The sequence below is a fragment of the Thamnophis elegans genome, unplaced genomic scaffold, assembly GCF_009769535.1.
Source record: "Thamnophis elegans isolate rThaEle1 unplaced genomic scaffold, rThaEle1.pri scaffold_174_arrow_ctg1, whole genome shotgun sequence".
In the NCBI taxonomy this organism is placed as follows: Eukaryota; Metazoa; Chordata; class Lepidosauria; order Squamata; family Colubridae; genus Thamnophis; species Thamnophis elegans.
Window position 1 is genome coordinate 30,315 of NW_022473644.1, and position 18,787 is coordinate 49,101.

The 18,787-nt window shown below is 47.0% G+C and overlaps 1 protein-coding gene across 1 annotated transcript in view; it reads right to left on the reverse strand.

The window, feature by feature from the left end:
- Nucleotides 1-18,787, reverse strand: part of LOC116523333 (dynein heavy chain 2, axonemal-like) — a 53,726-nt gene that overhangs the window by 26,435 nt on the left and 8,504 nt on the right. Inside the window, 7 exon segments of the mRNA XM_032238442.1 lie at nucleotides 231-374; nucleotides 376-386; nucleotides 2,596-2,787; nucleotides 4,356-4,594; nucleotides 9,674-9,784; nucleotides 10,876-11,104; nucleotides 13,760-13,930. Coding sequence (XP_032094333.1) covers nucleotides 231-374; nucleotides 376-386; nucleotides 2,596-2,787; nucleotides 4,356-4,594; nucleotides 9,674-9,784; nucleotides 10,876-11,104; nucleotides 13,760-13,930 — 1,097 coding nt within the window.

Below are 18,787 nucleotides of genomic sequence, written 5' to 3' on the forward strand. Positions count from 1 at the left end.
GTCGTTAAGTGAATACCTGGTCGTTAAGCGAATCCAGCTTCCCCAAATGGACATTTCGTTTGGCCAGGAATCAATTTAGGGAGGTCGCTGATCGCGACCGCGTGTCCGTGGCACAGGCCCCAAGCAGTCCTAAATCCGAGCGGCGGCTAATCGCGCGCTCACTGAGGACTAGCCCCTTGGCACGACGCAACTTCGCCTGACCCCCCCCTCCCCAGACTCCTCCCCCTTACTTGTTGTGCATGTAGGATGCCTGCTGGTAGCAGTCCTTCCAGGATGACATGCAGGAGATGCAGCTGTGCAGCGTCTGGCGGGACGAGTTGATGTAGCCTTCGAAAAGGCGGTCCAAGGAAATGTCTTTGCAACACATCTGGATATTTGTTGCTCATCTGGGGAGAAAGAGAGGCCTCACCATCCAACTTGGCCCAACTTTGGCAACTTTTAAGGCCTGTGGACTTCAACTCCCAGAATTCCCCAGCCAGCTCTTTCCTTCACTTGGCTGAAGTCAAAGATATATTACGCTTACTGCATACCCACCGTCTATGAAGAAAGTTACCCTCCATCACTGACTGAGGAATTCTGGGAGTTGAAGTCCTCCAGGCTTTAAAGTTGCCAAAGTTCGAGACCCCTGATTTAAGATTTATGGACTTCAACTCCCAGAATTCCCCAGCCAGCTCTTTCCTTCACTTGGCTGAAGTCAAAGATATATTACGCTTACTGCATACCCACCATCTATTAAGAAAGTTACCCTCCATCACTGACTGAGGAATTCTGGGAGTTGAAGTCCTCCAGGCTTTAAAGTGGCCAAGGTTGGAGACCCCCGATTTGAGACTTGTGGACTTCAACTCCCAGAATTCTCCAGCCAGCTCTTTCCTTCACTTGGCTGAAATAAAGATATATTACACTTACTGCATCCCCACCGTCTATTAAGAAAGTTACCCTCCATCACTGACTGAGGAATTCTGGGAGTTGAAGTCCACAAGTCTTCAAGTCGTCAAGGTTGGAGACCCCTGATTTAAGACTTGTGGACTTCAACTCCCAGAATTCCCCAGCCAGCTCTTTCCCTCACTTGGCTGAAGTCAAGATATATTACGCTTACTGAATACCCACCATCTATTAAGAAAGTTACCCTATGTGGCTGGATGGGGAATTCTGGGAGTTGAAGTCTACCAGTCTTTAAGTGGGCCAAGGTTGGAGACCTCTGATTTAAGACAGGTGGACTTCAACTCCCAGAATTCCCCAGCCAACTCTCTCTTTTTCTCACTTGGCTGAAGTCAAGATATATTACACTTACTGCATACCCACCGTCTATTAAGAAAGTTACCCTCCATCATTGACTGAGGAATTCTGGGAGTTGAAGTCCACAAGTCTTCAAGTGGCCAAGGTTGGAGACCTCTGATTTAAGACTTGTGGACTTCAACTCCCAGAATTCTCCAGCCAGCTCTTTCCTTCACTTGGCTGAAATAAAGATATATTACACTTACTGCATACCCACCATCTATTAAGAAAGTTACCCTACGGGGTTGGATGGGGAATTCTGGGAGTTGAAGTCCACAAGTCTTCAAGTGGCCAAGTTGGAGACCTCTGATTTAAGACTTGTGGACTTCAACTCCCAGAATTCCCCAGCCAACTCTCTCTTTTCTTCACTTGGCTGAAGTCACGATATATTACGTTTACTGCATACCCACCATCTATTAAGAAAGTCACCCTATGCGGTTGGCTGGGGAATTCTGGGAGTTGAAGTCCACATGTCTTCAAGTGGCCAAGGTTGGAGACCTCTGATTTACGATGGGTGGACTTCAACTCCCAGAATTCCCTAGCCAACTCTCTCTTTTTCTCACTTTGCTGAAGTCAAGATATATTACGCTTACTGCATACCCACCGTCTATTAAGAAAGTTACCCTCCATCACTGACTGAGGAATTCTGGGAGTTGAAGTCCTCCAGGCTTTAAGTTGCCAAGGTTGGAGACCCCCGATATGAGACTTGTGGACTTCAACTCCCAGAATTCTCCAGCCAGCTCTTCTTTTCCCACTTGGCTGAAATAAAGATATATTACACTTACTGCATACCCACCGTCTATTAAGAAAGTTACCCTACGGGGCTGGATGGGGAATTCTGGGAGTTGAAGTCCACAAGTCTTAAAGTCGCCAAGGTTGGAGACCTCCGATTTAAGACTTGTGGACTTCAACTCCCAGAATTCCCCAGCCAACTCTCTCTTTTCTTCACTTGGCTGAAGTGAAAGATATATTATGCTTACTGCATCCCCACCGTCTATTAAGAAAGTTACCCTATGTGGCTGGATGGGGAATTCTGGGAGTTGAAGTCCACAAGTCTTTAAAGTTGCCAAGGTTGGAGAGCCCCAATTTGAGACTTGTGGACTTCAACTCCCAGAATTCCCCAGCCAACTCTCTCTTTTCTTCACTTGGCTGAAATAAAGATATATTACACTTACTGCATACCCACCGTCTATTAAGAAGGTTACCCTCCATCACTGACTGAGGAATTCTGGGAGCTGAAGTCCATAGGTCTTCAAGTGGTCAAAGGTGTGTGTGTGTGTGTGTGTGTGTGTGTGTATACAGCCCCCACCCGACCCCCACCTTCCGGAAGAGAGCCGTGATCCGTTCCCGGCTGTTGTAGTACGGGGAGTTGACCCAGACGATCCGGACCAGGCTGATGAGGTGGGGCAGCTTCTCGGGGATATCTTTGGGCCGTACAGTGGCCAGTTCCTGGAAGGGCTCCTTCAGGATGGACAGGAAGCGAAGGTTCGACTGGGCCTGCTCCGACCCATCCTGCAAAGCAAGGGCAAAGAGCGAGGGGACGGTTAGCCAGGGGAACTGCCGGCCACCGGAAGCGATGGGTGCTCCATCGCGCCATCCAAAGAGATTGGCAGCCATTGGCCCAGAATCGTATTTAGGGTCTCTTGCTTTTAACAGTGGGTTGGACTAGATGACCTCCAAGGTGCACTTCCAGCCATATGAATATCTATCTATCTATCTATCTATCTATCTATCATCTATCTATCTATCTATCTATCTATCTATCTATCTATCTATCTTTTTCTTTCTTTCTTTCCATCTTTCCATCTTTCCATCTGTCTGTCCATCTGTCCATCCTCCATTATCTGTCATCTATCATGATCATTGAATCTGCCTGTCTGTCTGTCTGTCTGTCTGTCTGTCTGTCTCTATCTATCTATCTATCTATCTATCCATCCATCCATCCATCCATCCATCCATCCATCCATCCATCCATCCATCTATCCATCTCCTTTCCGTCTCTCTTTTTCTCTTTCTTGTCTGCCATTTCTTTATCTCTATTATCATCTATTTATCTATCTTTTTTCTGTTTCTTTTCTGTTTCTTTTCTTGTCTGTAATTTTTCTTTATCTCTATTATATTTTCTTTCTTTCTTTCCCCCTTCCTTCCTCTATTATCTATCTATCTATCTATCTATCTATCTATCTATCTATCTATCTATCTATCTATCTATCCATCCATCCATCCATCCATCCATCCATCCATCCATCCATCCATCCAATCAAGGTTTTCAAGCAAAGATTGGACAGCTTGCAGCTGTATTTTTGATAAATATTTTCCTTCCTCCCTCCCTCCCTCCTTCCTTCCTTGTTCATTCCTTCTTTTCTTCCTTCCTCCCTCCTTTTCCTTCCTTTCTACCTCCTTCCTTCTTTCCTTCCTCCTCCTTTTCATCCTTTCTGCCTACTCCCTCCTTCCTTCTTTCCTTCCTCCCTCCTTCCCTCCTTTTCCTTCCTTCCTCCCCCTCCCCCCTCATTCCTTCCTTCCTCCCTCCTTTTCCTTCCTCCCTCCCCTCTCCCTCCTTCTTTTCTTCCTCTTCCTCCCTCCTTTCCTTCCTCCCTTCTTTTCCTTCCTTCTTTCCTCTTCCTCCCTCCTTTCCTTCCTCCCTCCCCTCTCCCTCCTTCTTTTCTTCCTGTTCCTCCCTCCTTTCCTCCCTCCCTCCTTTTCCTTCCTTCCTTCCTCTTCCTCCCTCCTTTCCTTCCTCCCTCCTTTTCTTTCCTCCCTCCCCTCCCTCCTTTCCTTCCTCCCTCCCTCCTTTTCCTTCCTTCTCCCCCTTCCCTCCTTCTTCCCTCCCTCCCTCCCTCCCTCCCTTCCTTGACATAGCACCTCCTGCTCAAGCAGAGGGTTGGACTAGAGGACCTCTTAAGTTCCTAACCCTATCCCTCTTCCACGTTCTAAGCCGGCCAGGCCGAAGACCCTCAGGGCAGCCCCTGCTCCATCATCGCCCTTTGCTCACCCCCCCCCTCGTCCCCCCAGGCCCTCCAGGCCCTGCCCCTTGCTCACCCCCCCTCGTCCCCCCAGGCCCTCCAGGCCCTGCCCCTCACCTGGATCTGCTTGGAGAGCCGCTGGAAGGGGGCCACGTAGGAGGACTTGGAGAGCATCAGGATGCCCTCGATGTGCTTCACCCCCTTCTGGCACAGCTGCTTGCTGATCTCCGAGAGGTCGTGGCAGCGGTTCTTCCAAAAGGCGATCTCCTCCAGCGGCCCGGCGCTCTCCCGGCTCTCCACCGCCTCCTGGGCCCGGAGCACGTCCTTGATCTGCCGCGTCCAGTGAATCATGGAAGCTGGGGGGGGGGGGGGGAGAGAAAGAGGGGGGTGGGTGGGTGAGGCCCTCCCTTGCCCAGCCCGGGGCAGGCCTTGGCACCCCTCAACCTGCCTGCCACCTTCTAAGCCACGGTCGAAGAGTTGCCGGCAGTTTCCCGGGGGTCCAGAGAATTTCCCCGGCCGGCTCTTTTTCACTTGGCCGAAATCAAGGTCTATTACGTCAATTGCATTCCCACTATCTATTATATAAGGCCAATCGCCCAGGGACTGGGAATTCTAGTTCTGCCTCAGACATGAAACCAGCTGGGAGACTTTGGGCCCATCACCCAGGGACTGGGAGTTCTAGTTCTGCCTTAGACATGAAAGCCGGCTGGGAGACTTTGGGCCAATCACTCAGGGACTGGGAGTTCTAGTTCTGCTTTAGACATGAAAGCCAGCTGGGAGACTTTGGGCCAATCCCTTTCTGTCAGCCCCACAACCTCACAGGGTTGTTGTTGCTGTGAAGAAAATAAGAGGGGGTTTGGGATAAGTTTGCTGCCTTGAGTTATTTTTAAAAATAATAAAAGCAGGATATGAATTAAATAAGTATGGAGGGACGGAGGGTGAGAGGAAGAAAGGAAGGAAGGAAGGAAGGAAGGAAGGAAGGAAAGAAGGAAGGAAAGAAGGAAGGATGGAATGAGGGAGGGAGAAGAAGGAAGAAGGAAGGAAAGAAGGAAGGAATGAGGGAGGGAGAGGAAGGAAGAAGGAAGGAAGGAAAGAAGGAAGGATGGAATGAGGGAGGGAGAAGAAGGAAGAAGGAAGGAAAGAAGGAAGGAATGAGGGAGGGAGAGGAAGGAAGAAGGAAGGAAGGAAAAGAAGGAAGGAAGGAATGAGGGAGGGAGAAGAAGGAAGAAGGAAGGAAAAGAAGGAAGGAATGAGGGAGGGTGAGGAAGCTAGAAGGAAGGAAGGAAGGAATGAGGGAGGGAGAAGAAGGAAGGAAGGACATGAGGGAGAGAGAGGAAGGAAGAAGGAAGGAAAAGAAGGAAGGAATGAGGGAGGGAGAGGAAGGTAGAAGGAAGGAAGGAAGGAATGAGGGAGGGAGAAGAAAGAAGGAAGCAAAAGAAGGAAGGACATGAGGGAGGGAAAGGGAGGAAGAAGGAATGAGGGGGGGAGAAGAAGGAAGGAAGGAAGGAAAAGAAGGTCAAAAGGAAGGACATGGGAGAAGAAGGGAAAGGAAGGAAAAGAAGGAAGAAAGGAAGGAAGGAGATGGAGGGAGGGAGGAGAAGGAATGAAGGAAGGACAAGAGGGGGGAAGGGAGGGAGGGAAGGGAAGGAAGGAAGGAGACGAGAGAGAGGGAGGAAACTAACTTTCCTGGCCACTTGCCCAAGGAAGGATTCTGCCCACTCCCACCCTCCCATTTCCACTCTGAGTGCCCCCCCCCCCATCCCCAGCCCGATTTCCACGGTGCCCTAATAGAGATGTGGGCACTGCATAATTCAGCCAGCGTCTCTCTCTCTCCCTCTCTCTCTCCCTCTTTCTCTCTCTCTCTCTCCATCTCTCTCTCTCTCCATCTCTGTCTCTCCCTCCCTCCTGTCCACAGCGCGAGACCTTCAATTGAATTTGCGCAAAGCGGAACAAATGAGCAGCGGGTCCAGAAGTGACGGCCGAGGGCTTCCAGCCGCGCCTTTCGCCTGCGGGGCCAGGAAAGAGACACAGCCGCAGGCGGGAGACCCCCGGCTGGGTGGTCTCACACAAAAGAGGGGGGGGAGTTAAGCCCACCCACTCAACACAAATCGGGGAATAAAAGAGATGGGGAGGGCCCCCTCCGCTCACCCCGAAAATTGGAGACCCCCCCCCCCTTTCCAGGGGAATCTACGCTCCCGTATTATACTAGGAGCCTGAACCCCAGTCCTCGACTTACGGCCATCCGTTTAGTCGCCACTCAAAGTTACAAAAGTGACTGAGAAGTTCTCATGCTTACGACCGTCACGACGAACCCCAGGGTCCCAGGATCAAAATTCAGGGGGGGGGGAGGGGGGGAAGGTTTTGGCAACCAGCGTGCATTAATGATCATCACAACGTTCTGGACTTTTAAAACTTCTGGACTTTAAAACTTCTGGACTTTTAAAACTTCTGGACTTTTAAAACTTCTGGACTTTAAGACTTCTGGACTTTTAAAACTTCTGGACTTTTAAAACTTCTGGACTTTTAAAACTTCTGGACTTTAAAACTTCTGGACTTTAAAACTTCTGGACTTTTAAAACTTCTGGACTTTAAGACTTCTGGACTTTAAAACTTCTGGACTTTAAGATTTCTGGACTTTTAAAACTTCTGGACTTTAAAACTTCTGGACTTTTAAAACTTCTGGACTTTAAAACTTCTGGACTTTTAAAACTTCTGGACTTTAAAACTTCTGGACTTTTAAAACTTCTGGACTTTAAAACTTCTGGACTTTAAAACTTCTGGACTTTAAAACTTCTGGACTTTTAAAACTTCTGGACTTTAAAACTTCTGGACTTTAAAACTTCTGGACTTTAAAACTTTTGGACTTTAAAACTTCTGGACTTTTAAAACTTCTGGACTTTAAGACTTCTGGACTTTAAAACTTCTGGACTTTAAGATTTCTGGACTTTTAAAACTTCTGGACTTTAAAACTTCTGGACTTTTAAACTTCTGGACTTTAAAACTTCTGGACTTTTAAAACTTCCGGACTTTAAAACTTCCGGACTTTTAAAACTTCCGGACTTTTAAACTTCTGGACTTTAAGACTTCTGGACTTTAAGACTTCTGGACTTTTAAAACTTCTGGACTTTAAGACTTCTGGACTTTAAGACTTCTGGACTTTTAAAACTTCTGGACTTTAAAACTTCTGGACTTTTAAAACTTCTGGACTTTTAAAACTTCTGGACTTTTAAAACTTCTGGACTTTTAAAACTTCTGGACTTTAAAACTTCTGGACTTTTAAAACTTCTGGACTTTAAAACTTCCGGACTTTTAAAACTTCTGGACTTTTAAAACTTCTGGACTTTAAAACCTCTGGACTTTAAGATTTCTGGACTTTTAAGACTTCTGGACTAAGATTTCTGGACTTTAAGACTTCTGGACTTTTAAAACTTCTGGACTTTAAAACTTCTGGACTTTTAAAACTTCTGGACTTTAAGATTTCTGGACTTTTAAGACTTCTGGACTAAGATTTCTGGACTTTAAGACTTCTGGACTTTAAAACCTCTGGACTTTAAGACTTCCGGACTTTAAGATTACTGGACTTTTAAAACTTCTGGACTTTAAGACTTCTGGACTTTAAAAGTTCTGGACTTTAAAAGTTCTGGACTTTAAAACTTCTGGACTTTAAAAGTTCTGGACTTTACAAGTTCTGGATTTTTAAGACTTCTGGACTTTTAAGACTGGACTTTTAAGACTTCTGGACTTCAACTCCCAGAATTCCTCCCTTCTGGCTGAGGCATTCTGGGAGTTGAAGTCCACAAATCGTAAAATCGCCCATTTCGCAGAGCCCTGGTTTACCCCAAAGTTTCCAGACCTCAGCAACTTTCAGATGGCTGGACTTCAACTCCCAGCATGCCCCAAAGCCTTGGGATTCTTTCAGGCAAAAGGGCACCCGGTTCGAGAACGGAACCGGGTGCCAATTCTGCCGTGGCTTCACTGCCAGCCACATTTGGGCATCTCTGCTGAGCCGGAAGGCTGCCCCCTACCTGTCTGGCAGGAGGCTGCGTGGGCTCGGGATGAGTCTGGCATGGTTTCAAACTTGGCTTTCCCAGGAAAGACGTAACGCCGTCACCTAACCTTGATAGATGTGCGTGGGAGTGGAAATAAACCATAGTTTGACCTCCCTTTCGTGAAGTGCTAACAAATAGGGCTGAATTTTAAAATACAGGGAGGGATGCAGCGGCTCAGTGGCTAAGATGCTGAGTTTATCGATCAGAAGGTCAGCCGTTCGATGGTTCGAATCCCAAGCTTCCTTTCTCCCTCCCTCCTTCCATTCCTTCCTTCCTCCTTCCTCCATCCCTTCTTCTCCCTCTTTCTTCTTCGTTTCTTCCTCCCCCTCTGTCTGTCCTGCCCTCATCTTCTTTCTTTCTTCCCTCCTCCCTCCCTCCCTTCCACTCCATCCCCTCATACTTTTTTCAACCTTCCTTTTACTTCCTTTCTTCCTCCCTCTTTCCATTCCTTCCTTCCTCCATTCTACTCCTTCCTTTACTCCCTCCCTTCCCCTCCCTCTCTCATCTTCTTTCCTTCTTCCCTCCGTCTATCCCTCCATCTTTCTTCCTTCCTTCCCTCCCCCCTTTCTTCTTTCATACTTTGTCTTTTTTCAATCTTCCTTTTACTTCCTTTCTTCCTCCCTCTTTCCATTCCTTCCTTCCTCCATTCTCCTCCTTCCTTCCCTCCCTCCCTCATCTTCTTTCCTTCTTCCCTCCGTCTATCCTTCCATCCTTCATCCTTCCTTCCCTCCCGCTCTTCCCGTCCCTCCCTCATCTTCTACCTTCCTCCCTCCCTCCCTTTCTTCTCTCATACTTTCTCTCTTTTTTCAACCTTCCTTTTACTTCCTTTCTCCCTCCTCCTCCCTCCCTCCCTTCCCCTCCTTCCCTCATCTTCCTCCTTCCTTCTTCACTCCCTCCCTCTCCCTCCGCCCCTCCCTCTCTCATCTTCTTCCTTCCTCCCTCCCTCTGTCATTTTTTCTCTCTCTCCTTTTTCAATCTTCCTTTTACTTCCTTTTCCTTCCTTCCTCCATTCTCCTCCCTCCCTCATCTTCCTTTCTTCTTCCTTCCTTCCTCCATTCCCCTCCCTCCCTCATCTTCTTCCTCCCTCCCTCCTTATCCTCTTATTTGTATCCCCCAAGGGGGACAGAGCTGGGAAGGAGGACCCTGGCTTCTCATCCACTTATTTCCCCGACCTACAGCCGGACTCATTACCCCGTCGTAAGTCCGGGCGCACGCAACGGCGCCTGAGCAGATTGGGAATGATAGATGCAGCGCAGATGCTAAGTTAATTCACTCCTTAAGCGAGAGACGATCGCGCCCGACGTGGTCCTCGCCAGCGGCCCCTCTCCTTTTCTCCCGATCTGGTTAGCGCCCCCCCCCCCCCCCCCCCGCTGACCCATCACTCACTCTCCAGGCGTTGGACCGCAGCCTTGTCCTTCAGGGCCATCTCGGGGGTGATGGTGAAGGATTCGATTGGGATGTAAAGGACGGTGCGACCCTTCATCTTGAAGTGGGTATCTGTGGATGGAGGGGGTCAGGGATTAGAGGTTGGGGTGGCTTTTGGAGGGAGGGGGACGTCGGGACGTCTCCTTAGGATCCCACCCACCCACCCCAATTCTCATTCCTCGGTCCTCAATTGAGACACCTACAATTCCAGGTGGTCCTCGGCTTACGACGATTCACTTAGTGGCCGTTTGAAATTACGACGGCACTGAAAAAGCGACTTCCAGACAGTGCAGGCAATCCTCAAATGACAACAGTCCGTTTAGTGACCATTCAAAGTTACAACGTTAGCCGCAAAAAGGGACTTACGACCGCTGCAGTATCTCCATGATCATGGGATCAAAAGATTCTTAGCAACTGACTCGTATTTATGACGGTGGCCGTGTCCTCTGGTCACGTGATCACCTTTTGTAACCTTTTGACCAGCAAAGTCAACGGGGAAGCCAGTTTCACTTAACAATTGTGTTCCTAACTCAACAGCAGCAGTGATTTGCTTAACGACAGTGGCAAGCAAGGTCGTAAAACGGGGCAAAACTCATGTAATCTCCTTTTGCGACAAGCAATTGGGGTGGGTTAGTGGTGTGGTGGCCTAGAGGTGGAGCTCTCGCCTCACGATCAGGAGGCTGTGAGTTTGATCCTAGGTAGAGACAGATATTTCTCTGTCTGGGCACAATGAGAATTTATCTGCTGAACAAAACTCCACATTGGCAACAGGGAAAGGCATCCGGCCAGTAAAAAACACTCTGCTAGCTCCACTCAGTTGCCCAGACTTCACCCCACAAGGGATTATGGGGTCGTTAAAAGATGATGATGATGATGATGATGAATGGGGTTGGGTTAGCCACATTTGCTTAACAAGCACACGATTCGCTTAACGACTGCACTGATTCACTTAACAACTATGGCAAGAGAAGTCGTACAATGGGGCAAGACTCACTGAACAAACAACTCACTTAGCAACAGAAATTTTGGGATCTATGTTGGTCATTAAGCCGAGGACGACCTGTACAGCACTCAAGAGACCTGGGGCAAGCAACCCCCAAAGCACTAGTCGACGGATCGGTGACCTCTGGTGGATCCGACGGGAAGAACGGCAGTAAACCTACCTGTCAGGGTGGTCATGAAATGATAAATTTCGGAGAAAAATTCGTTTTTGATGCTCTCTGGCCAGGCGCCTTTGCGGAAGAGGCGGGGCAGATAGGCGGCGTTGAGCACTCGCATCAGGGAATCGATGTACGGTCGGCGCACCGAGCCGAACTGCACCACTTCGTGGAAGTTCTCCTCCGTAATTTCGGCGTTCTCCTGGCGGATGAAGTAGGCCAGCTGTTTTTGCTCCTGTCCGGGTGGTGGTGGTGGAGAAGTTGGGAACGGCAAAAAAATCGAGACAAGGAAAAGGGAATTGTCAGAATTGTCTGAAATGGCAAAACGCCTGCCGTCTGAGCAAGGAGTTGGACCAGACCAGTGGTCACCGACTGGTCGTCCGTGAGAAAATGTTGGTGGTCCGCGGAAAAACTATTTGCATTTTTTTATATTCTACTAAATCAAGGGGTCCTCAAACTACGCCCCCTGGGCCGAATATACGTGCAATGAACGCTTGTGTTGCTGCAGAAAGTCTCCCCCTTCGGGGTCTTTTTGTGAAGGTCGGAGGGGGGCAGATATCCCAACTCGGGGTGTGCTTCAGCCTCCTGGTGGGGGGCTTTGGGCGAAGGCTGGAGGGAAGCGTCGCTGGTGGCGAAGAGCTGGAGGGCTCGTTCCAGTGGGACTGCATCCTGGCCTGGAACTGGCTGACCGTCGCAGCCCGCTAAGCCTCCAGGCGCTGGCATCTGGCCTTGCACTCCCGCAGGTCTTCCTTCTGCTTGGAAAGCCCGTACTCCTAGTCCTCAGTGAGGTGCTTCTGCTGAGCCTCCTTCTCGGCCAGATCCGATTTGAACTGAGCTGTTTTGCCAACTCTTTCTCCTGGGGGCTGCTTAGCTCCAGCAACGGCTTCTGGTTGGAGCCCTAAGGAGCCCGGGAGGGCAGGGGAGGAGTGGCTGGGAGGGGAGGGACGAGTAGAGGCGCCCCTCGGTGTGAGTGACATCGAGTTGGCCACACCCACCCAGTCACATGACCACCTAGCCACGCCCACCCAGCCGGTCATTAGGTAGATCATATTAGTGGTCCGCGAGATTTAAAATTATGCATTTAGTGGTCCCTGAGGCCTGAAAAGTTAGGGACCCCTGGTCTAGATGACCTCCAATGTCCCTTCAATTCAAACAATGTTCTGTTCTGTCCTTTAAAACAGCCTCTGCTTGACTCAACAGTCACTTAGATGGACCCACTGGAGAGAATAAGGGGGAGACCGCAGAGGAAGGGACAACACGAGAGTAAGCAGGCCACCACCATATCGAAAGGGATGCATTCGTGTCAGGGGATTCTGGGAGCTGAAGTCCACCCAAGGTTTGAAGGTGGAACTCCACTAGACCAGGAGTGTCGAAACTGCTTGCACCGTGACGTATCGCGACATTTTTTTTTTGGCCTTTGCGGAACCGGAGCAGGTGCGTATCCGGCCCGCGGGCCGACCATTTGACAGGCCCGCACTAGGCAGTCGTAAGCATTGTGGAGGTCATCCAAGGTTACGCAATCAGAACATCGTTGGAAGGGACCTCGGGGGTCATCTAGTCCAACCCCTGCTCGAGCAGGAGACCCTATACCATCCAGGGGCTGTCCGATCTCGTTCTTAAAAGCCTCTGGTGATGGGAGCACCCACAACTTCTGGTGGCAAGCGGTTCCCCTGGTTAATTATCCTCGCTGTTGTTTCTTCTTAATTCCAGTTTGCTTCTCTCCTTAATTCGGTTCTATCCCTTCGTTTCTTTCCCCCCACTCCCAATTTTTTAATTCTTACATACCATTTAAAGGATACATTCACATAATGATTATTCTTTACATTTACCTTTCTTATATATCCGTTATTCCGTTTAATAGGTTATAATATACATTTTGAGTTGCTTTATTTCTCATCCCTTCTGCCACTTCATTTTCCCTTTCTTTTCTCCTTCCCTCCCTTCTCTACTTTCTTCCTTCCTCCTCTCCTTCCCCTTCCTTCTTCCCTTACCTCTCCTGTACTCCTACTCTTCCCCTTCCTACCCACTCTCCTTCTCTTTCTCTCCCTTCCACCCTCCTTTCCTTACCTCTTTCTTTTTTTCCCTACCTTTCTTTCCTTCTCTCCTCCTCTCCCCCTTTCTTTTTCTGTTGTTTCTTGTTGTCTGTTGGTGTCTCTTTCACGTCTTCATTTGTTTTCTTGGGGTGGTATTTCCGCAAACCCAAATATAATTTAGCATCATTTCTTATTCCCGTACCTTCGCTAATCTATCCTAACTATGTTTTTCCCCCTTCATATCTCGCTCTTAAATATACACTTGCATATTTAATATTTTATTTTGTTTTCCCCTTCTTCCCCCGCTTTTCCATTTAACAGTGCATCGTCTCCTTACTTTCTTTTCTAACTTCCTTTCTCTAGCCAATCATAAAATCTTCCCCATGTCTCGAAGTACATCGATTCCTCTTTATCCTTTATTTTCGTTGTCAACCTATTCATCTCTGCACAATCTAATGTCTTTTTTTTATTATTATTATCCCTTCATCTGTTGGTAACTTATTTCATTTCCAGTTTTGGGCAAATACAATTCTCGCTGCTGTAGTTACGTGTATGATCAAATAAGTACCCTCCTTCTTAAGTTTCTCTGGGATAATTCCTAGTAAGAATATCTCTGGTCTAAATTCTATCCGTCATTTCTTGTCCTCCTTTTGGTGCTTTGGAAAATACATTCATTTATTTATTGAAATAAAATTTGTGGGTGCTCCATCACTGGAGGTTTTTAAGAAGGGACCGGAGAGCTAACTTGTCTGAAACGGTGTAGAATCTCCTGCTTGAGCAGAGGGTTGGACTAGAAGACCTCCAAGGTCCCTTCCAGCTCTGTTCTGATTGATTGATTGGTTGGTTGATTGACTCACCTGGTGAGGCATGACCGGCTCCACTTTCAAGCCGGCGAATTCGTCGACGTAAAATACAATCATGGTTTGGGTGACGTCCTTCAGGAACTGGTCCATGGCGGCCAGATGTTCGTTTGTCCACATCTCTTCGGTGACGTCGGACAAGGAGAGTCGTTGTCGGATGCAGGGTTTCTGCACGACAGGGGGGGTGGGGGGTGGGGAACGACAATTTGGGCAAAGTAACACAAGCTGCAGGGTGGCTCAGGGGCTGAGACGCTGAGCTTGTCGATCAGAAAGGTCGGCCGTTCGGCGGTTCGAATCCCGAGCGCCGCATAACGGGGTGAGCTCCCGTGACTTGTGCCAACCAAGCCGTTCGAAAGCACGTGAAAAATGCAAGTGGAAAAATAGGGACCACCTTTAATGGGAAGGGAACAGCGTTCCGTGCGCCTTCGGCATCTAGTCTTGCCAGCCACATGATCTTTGGACAGCGCTGGCTCTTCGGCTTTGAAACGGAGATGAGTCAGGAACGACTAGCACAGATGTGCAAGGGGAACCTTTACCCTTTACTGTATGCTATGCTATTCTATTCTCTATTCTATTCATTCTATATTTTATTGTTCTCTTCTCTTCTATCCTATCCTATTCTATGTTCTATTCTATTCTATCCTACCTATCCTATCCTATGGTCTATTCTATGTTCTGTTCTGTTCTATTCTATTCTATGTTCTATTCTATTCTATCCTATTCTATAGTCTATTCTATGTTCTATTCTATACTATACTATGTTCTATTCTATTCTTTATTTTATTCTCTATTCTATTCTATTTTATTGTTCTCTTCTATTCTATCCTATTCTATTCTATCCTACCTATCCTATCCTATGGTCTATTCTATGTTCTATTAAATTCTATGTTCTATTCTATCCTATTCTATATTCTATCCTATGGTCTATTCTATGTTCTATTCTATGTTCTATTCTATTCTATCCTATTCTACGCTATATTCTATTCTTTATTTAATTCTCTATTCTATTTTATTGTTTTCTATTCTATTCTATCCTATCCTATTCTATGTTATATTCTATCCTACCTATCCTATCCTATGATCTAATCTATGTTCTATTCTATTCTATTTTACTCTATTCTATGTTCTATTCTATCCTACCTATCCTATTCTATCCTATTCGATATTCTATCCTATGGTCTATTCTATGTTCTATCCTATCCTATTCTATCCTACCTATCCTATTCTATATCCTATTCTATATTCTATTCTATTCTATTCTACCTATCCTATCTTATTCTATATTCTATGCTATGGTCTATTCTATGTTCTATTCTATTATATCCTATTCTATCCTACCTATCCTAGTCTATATTCTATTCTATTCTATTCTACTTATCCTATTCTATCTCCTATCCTATGATCTATTCTATGTTCTATTCTATTCTATTTTATTTTATTCTATGTTCTATTCTATCCTACCTATCCTATTCTATCTTATTCTATATTCTATCCTATGGTCTATTCTATGTTCTATTCTATTCTATCCTACCTATCCTATTCTATATTCTATTCTATTCTACCTATCCTATCTTATTCTATATTCTATGCTATGGTCTATTCTATGTTCTATTCTATTCTATCCTATTCTATCCTACCTATCCTAGTCTATATTCTATTCTATTCTATTCTACTTATCCTATTCTATCTCCTATCCTATGATCTATTCTATGTTCTATTCTATTCTATTTTATTTTATTCTATGTTCTATTCTATCCTACCTATCCTATTCTATCTTATTCTATATTCTATCCTATGGTCTATTCTATATTCTATTCTATTCTATTCTATTCTACCTATCCTATCTTATTCTATATTCTATCCTATGGTCTATTCTATGTTCTATTCTCTTCTCTTCTATTTCCCTGCACGAGTTTGTGTCTTCCACAGACAATCAGATACATAATCCTCAAATTACGACCGGTTCCTAAAATGACCTTTCAAGATTCCTACTGGGGGTGGGGTGGGGGAACGCAGGGAGTCCTTGAATTCCAACGTTTGTTTAGTGACCGTTCAAAGTTAGAACGGTACTGGGGAAAAAGGAACTCCTGACCATGTTTCGCCCTTACGACCTTTGAAGCATCCCCGCATGTGCCAAATTCAAACACTTAGCAACTGACTCACATTTATGACGGTCGCAGTGGGAGTTCCCGTGATTGGCTTTTGTGACCTTCTGACCAGCAAAATCAATGGGGGAAGCCACCATAATAACCCAGTTATGGACTTATCCACTGCAGTGATTCGCTTAACGACGGTGGAAAGTAAGATAGTAAAACGGGGCAGAATCCACTTAACGCCCATCTCGCTTATTAGCATCAGAACTTTTGGGCTCCATTGCGGTCGTTAAGTCGAGGACTTACCTGTACTTACGACCCAGATGTGAAATTCCATCAATGACCCCCTCCCCCGCCACTTGTCATGTGACATCACACTTTACGACCAATTATTTTATATTTGCTGGAAACCTTCCATTTACTTTCTGGTTTCTGACCCCAAAAAACCCCCAAGCTCGACCGTTTTGGACCCCCAAACTCGACCGTTTTGGACAATGGGTTCACTTAATGACCAGTGATCCACTTAGCGACCGTTGCAAAAAATGTGCTCGTCAAAGCGGGCAATGGTCATGCGGTCAGCCAATTTAACACCCGGGCACAACTTACAAACGGTAATTCTCAGTTATGGTCGTAAGTTGAGGACGACCTGAACTTTGCTGCTTGGGGAACCCGGGAAAAAAAACAGGGAGGAAAAGGTGAGATTTGGCAGTCCAGTTTCTTCCACCACCCCCCACCCCGTGAGCCTCCCTCCCCTTACCCTTCCTTACCAGGAAATCATGATCCCATTAGCACAACATCTGGCGTGGAAGCGCAGAACCAGATGTGCTGGGGCGTGTGATGGAAGGGAAGTGTGCAAGAGTGCAAGCAGAAATATTTCCCTTCCCTAGGTTTTGTCTTCGGGGGGGTGGGGGGGCAGAGGGGAGGTCCATTAGACTGGCTGTGCTTAGGGGAAGGGTCTCCCTCTCTCCCCTTTGCAAAATTGCCAGCTGCAGATTGAATCCCAGGGCGGGGATTCAATCAGAATAGAGCTGGAAGGGGCCTTATAGGTCATCTAGTCCAACCCCCTGCTCAAGCAGGAGACCCTATCTCATTCCAGACAAAGGCTTGTCTAGTCTCGTCTTCAAACCCCCCCAGTGTTGGAGCACACACAACTCCTGGAGGCACACAGGTGTGGGTCTCCAGAAGTTGTAGTGCAATGTTTTCTTAGCTCTATCAACTTTAAGACATGTCGACTTCAACTCCCAGAATTCCCCAGGCAGCCTCGTAGGGTGACTTTCTTAACAGACGGTGGGTATGCAGTATATGTAATATATCTTGACTTCAGCAAAGTGGGGGGGAAAGAGATGGCTGGGGAATTCTGGGAGTTGAAGTCCACAAGTCTTAAATCAGGGATCTCCAACCTTGGCCACTTGAAGACTTGTGGACTTCAACTCCCAGAATTCCCCAGCCAGCCACGTAGGGTAACTTTCTTAATAGACGGTGGGTATGCAGTAAGTGTAATATATCTTTATTTCAGCAAAGTGGAAAAAAAGAGAGCTGGCTGGGGAATTCTGAGAGTTGAAGTCCACCAGTCTTAAATCAGGGATCTCCAACCTTGGCCACTTGAAGACTTGTGGACTTCAACTCCCAGAATTCCCCAGCCAGCCACGTAGGGTAACTTTCTTAATAGACGGTGGGTATGCAGTAAGTGTAATATATCTTTATTTCAGCAAAGTGGGAAAAAAAGAGATTGCTGGGGAATTCTGGGAGTTGAAGTCCACAAGTCTTAAATCAGGGGTCTCCAACCTTGGCCACTTGAAGACTTGTGGACTTCAACTCCCAGAATTCCCCAACCAGCTCCGTAGAGTAACTTTCTTAATAGATGGTGGGTATGCAGGAAGCGTAACATATCTTGACTTCAGGGGGGTGGGGGGGAGAGCTGGCTGGGGAATTCTGGAAGTCTACAAATCTTAATTGTGGGGTCTCCAACCTTGGCCGCTTGAAGACTTGTGGACTTCAACTCCCAGAATTCCCCAGGCAGCCACGTAGGGTAACTTTCTTAATAGACGGTGGGTATGCAGTAAGTGTAATATATCTTTATTTCAGCAAAGTGGAAAAAAAGAGAGCTGGCTGGGGAATTCTGAGAGTTGAAGTCCACCAGTCTTAAATCAGGGATCTCCAACCTTGGCCACTTGAAGACTGGTGGACTTCAACTCCCAGAATTCCCCAGCCAAGCGCATAGGTTAACTTTCTTAATAGACGGTGGGTATGCAGTAAGTGTAATATATCTTTATTTCAGCCAAGTGGGAAAAGAAGAGCTGGCTGGAGAATTCTGGGAGTTGAAGTCCACAAGTCTTAAATCAGAGGTCTCCAACCTTAACGACTTTAAGACTCGTGGACTTCAACTCCCAGAATTCCCCAGCCAGCCACGTAGGGTAACTTTCTTAATAGATGGTGGGTATGCAGTAAAAGTAATATATCTTGACTTCAACTCTCTGTTCTTCTTTCCCACTGCTTCCCCCCCCCCCCGACTTTACTTATTAGAAGTCTGCAAAACTGGATCACATGACCTCAGGACGCAGCGACCGTCGTAAAAGTGAGTCAGTTTGTGGCATTCTGAATTTTGATCAGGTGATTGTGGGGATACTGCCACGGTCGCAAGTTTGAGCAGTGGTCCCAAGTCCCTTTTTTTCACCCCTTGACTTACAGCAATTCATTTAGTGACCATTCAAAGTTACGACGGCAGCGGGGAAAGTGACTCCTCCCCCCCGCCCCGTGGTTACGGGATCGACATTCAGCCGCTTGGCAATGGATTCGTATTTATGACGGCCTTTGGCGGCCTTCTGGCACGGAAAGCCAACGATTCACTTAACAACCAACCGTGTGGCTGATTTAACCCTGGCGGGGATTCCCTTCACAAATGTGGCCGAGAAAAGTCGCAAAACTCAGCTCA